Raw genomic sequence first — 3517 nt, 5'->3', positions numbered from 1 at the left:
CCCATTACCTAATGGTTACAGGCAGGCGCGCTAACCACTACGCCACGGCGCCGGACGAATGAATGAATGTAACTTACTTGATCCTCGCGTGGCCGGAAAACGATAGTCGTTATGACATGGGGGTGCACCTTGTGCAGCTTATGAGTTACCATGTATGTTACTTTGTGGGTGATTATTATTTTTTTTGATTTTTTATGTATGGCTGATAATTTGGACAACCTATTAGTGACCACTGGGTTGAAGCAATTGTCATTAAGTGTCTTGCTCAAGAACACATACATCCACTATGGTAGCAGTGTGGAGCTTCGACCCCATTACCTCTAGGTTACAGGCAGGCGCGCTAACCACTATGCCACGGCGCCTTTTATTCTCATTTTTTTATATTTAATTTAAAAAGGGTACATGCCTCCCAAGTTTACATCTTCATATATTGCACGGTTAATCATATACTGACCTGCTGTAACAACCACAACCAAAAGACTGATGAAAACTCCCAACAAATTTCCCGATATTCCATAGGATTCCAGAAGAGACTTGTACGCAGTCAGTGACGATTGTATTTCCATTTTTACTTCACAACAAGATCTATCCATTCAATGAAATACAAGTAAACCGTAACTTTAGGAATTAGAAATATTACCACGTTGTTGAGACGCTGTTCACATTTTTCACAAATAGTTTTCACTCCGTTTAATCAATGTATAGGAAAGACGCACACCACTCCGTAACATATGGCCTACTTCACGCCAAGCCCATAGATGTCACCATAGAAAATAATGTTAGGTACGATAAATTGATACCTGAACATAAACATTTAAAAACATGCAGAAAACATGGCCTGCTAGTTACTACGCAGCAATACAGCATGAAGCCGCAATGGAAAGCCAACGTGGCGATTTGTTTACCCGTCACGCTTGAACTGTTGTGCAACCACGTGATTGCTTTAAACGAGCCTACAATGAAATATAGATGGCGCCTTGGAGCATACTAACAAAAATTAAAGTTTCAAAAAAATGTGTGCCACTGTCGCAGAAATCTGATTCCCCTAGAAAACTGGTTTCCACTGGCTACTTATAACTTATTTTAAAATGAATCTAGAACTCTGGCCCGGGTAAAATAACAGCAGTTGTAACATGCAACATATTTTGTATAGGCTATATATTTATTTTTAAAGATTTGTCTTCCAATTATAAATATATGCAGTATTTTACCTTAAGTTATACATTATTATGACGTATGACCAGTGATCACTATCGTTAACACTTCACCAACAACGAAAAAGGCGACAAAACTTGCATTTTCACATTAAATAGAATAAAATGTACAAAAACAATATATATGATTCGTTCGGAACCAGATCTAAAGATTTCTGTTAAAAATGTCCGGTGTCTACGCATGCGCAGTAGCCGATGGGAACCAGTTTTCCTTACTTTATCCTTCGCCGCTTCGCGTGGCCGTAAACGGCAGGGTGTTCACGGACGTCGTGCCAACTAACGAGTTACCAAGTATGTTACGTTGTGGGTGATTATTTTTTTTTGTAATTTTTCATTTTTTTATTGTGTAGCTGATAATTTTGACAGCCCATTAGAGACCACTGGGTTGGAGCAATTGCCCATGAGTGTCTTGTCCAAGGACAGATACGCCCACAATGTTAGGAACGTCGAGCCTTGAACCCTCTGGGTAAAAGACAGGCTTGCTAACCAACTTTGCTACAGTATCAACATAAAATTTGAACACCCTACTGACTAGACCAGATTGATCATACTCTTTAAATAAAAAATATAATTGGAAAAATAATTATGAATATTATTATTAAGGTTCATAAAAATGTCTTTATCTAACTTCATACTACCAAATTTTTGCTTCTTGGTTAAAACAAAAATGGAACACATGGATGCGCGGCTTAAGCATTACAAATTTATATATATGTACAAACCGGTTCTTCAACCTTCTAGTTTAATGTATGCTTTTCATTTTAAAACAAAGTAATTTGCAGAATTTAATACGGTTATGCCTGCATCAACAATCCGCGCAAAATATAAATAAAACAAATAACATTGTATGCTTAAATACAAGTAGCTTTCAAAACGCGGACACCAAACAATGACATTACAATGCACAAATAAAAGCTTTAAAGATCATTCAGGGAAAGTGATACTATCAAATCAGAATTTTGAAAACTTTTAAATTAAATTTAAATTAAGGTTTTGGAAAACAATTGGTTATTTAAACAATTTAATAGCTCAGCAAAGTAAGAAATTATTATTCTATAAAAAACTAGGGAAACTTGAATCACAAAATTGAAATGTGGATTGAGGAGCTAAGGTGGAACAAACAATGCGGTTGATTTCTATTTCATAAGAAACAGCGAGTATTCATCATCATGACATCGAATTTTGTTCTTGTATAATTGGCTTTGCCCATTCAACAAAATCATCTATTAAAACTGGCCATGCACCTGGTAACAAATGAGGACATTTGTCATATATATATAATATTTGTTTATTAAAAATAATCTAGAAAAAGATAAAAGTAGATATTCAGTTAACAGTTTTGTGACACATGTGTGCTGCTTAATGGCATAAAAGTTAAAAGCCCATTCACAAAAACAGTTATTTATTGAGATATTTTCATCAGGTTTTAGAACTGAAATATTACACACCTTCTTCATCATAATTTGACATATCACTTGATATCATTTGTGAAAAATCGAGGAGCAAGTTCCATGTGTCTCGTGGTATGGCCCGCTTGTAATGAGTCTGAGAATATCAATTATATTTAACAAGAAAGTTGAGCTCCAATGAATGCTCAGGTTCCATGAAAGAATGATGGACTGAGATACATAAAGTAAACCACCGAAGTTTCAAATATCAAAATAGCTTCAGAAAAATTACATAAAATCAAACGGTAGGAGCAAAAAAATTGTATGTGGGAAAATGCAAAGGTTTTTTCATAAAAAATTATTTTTATTTTTTAAATGACTAAATGCAATATTTTAGAACGATTAATTCCTTTTGTAAATATATAAAAACAACTAGTCCCATATACGGTAGTGTATGGCATAAATTTAATACTTACCTCAAGATATTCTGCCCACAAGTCAAGAAAAGTGAAGCGATCACTCAGTAAAATATTCCAGTATGCTATTGCCATTTCCAGTTCTAAATGATATTATTGCTAGGAATGCAAAACACATACGGCACAAAGAAATTACTTATTTTTAATACTTTCGGCGCCGCACTAATTTGAACAATCGGACACTGGGTGCCACACGAATTTTGGATTTTATTAAATTTTAAATAAGCCATGAATTGCAATTGAAAGTTGCAAATTATACAACAGTAAGCAACAGGAATCCAAGAAACAGTGACATATCCATGTTATCCTGTTTGTGTGGACGTATAACATCACTACCAACGTATCCATAACTTCACTTTTCTTCAGAGCCGTAAGAATAAGAATTGGACAAAACAAACTTCACAACATCATAATTGTAATGATCAGACACTAAATCATT

The 3517-nt window shown here is 34.8% G+C and overlaps 2 protein-coding genes across 3 annotated transcripts in view; both read right to left on the bottom strand.

Moving 5' to 3' along the window:
• The window catches only part of LOC100179908 (signal recognition particle receptor subunit beta), a 3719-nt gene extending 2915 nt beyond the window's left edge, over positions 1–804 (bottom strand). Inside the window, exons 1-2 of one of the 2 annotated variants that reach the window (XM_002130587.5) lie at positions 641–804; positions 455–585 (exon numbers count right to left, since the gene is read on the bottom strand). In XM_002130587.5, the coding sequence (XP_002130623.1) occupies positions 455–566 (112 nt within the window). In that variant the 5' untranslated portion in view covers positions 567–585; positions 641–804. Of the gene's footprint in view, positions 1–454 lie in introns of both variants that reach the window. The other variant, XM_026839207.1, reaches the window with a different exon arrangement.
• Positions 805–1939: 1135 nt separating this feature from the next.
• The window catches only part of LOC100180811 (DCN1-like protein 1), a 9899-nt gene continuing 8321 nt past the window's right edge, over positions 1940–3517 (bottom strand). The window contains exons 5-7 of the mRNA XM_002129273.5: positions 3079–3161; positions 2663–2759; positions 1940–2458 (exon numbers count right to left, since the gene is read on the bottom strand). Of these exons, the coding sequence (XP_002129309.2) occupies positions 2382–2458; positions 2663–2759; positions 3079–3161 (257 nt within the window). The 3' untranslated portion in view covers positions 1940–2381. The remainder of the gene's footprint in view (positions 2459–2662; positions 2760–3078; positions 3162–3517) is intronic.

Source organism: Ciona intestinalis, unplaced genomic scaffold (assembly GCF_000224145.3).
Source record: "Ciona intestinalis unplaced genomic scaffold, KH HT000171.2, whole genome shotgun sequence".
In the NCBI taxonomy this organism is placed as follows: domain Eukaryota; kingdom Metazoa; phylum Chordata; class Ascidiacea; order Phlebobranchia; family Cionidae; genus Ciona; species Ciona intestinalis.
This window is presented reverse-complemented; position numbering and strand designations above follow the sequence as displayed.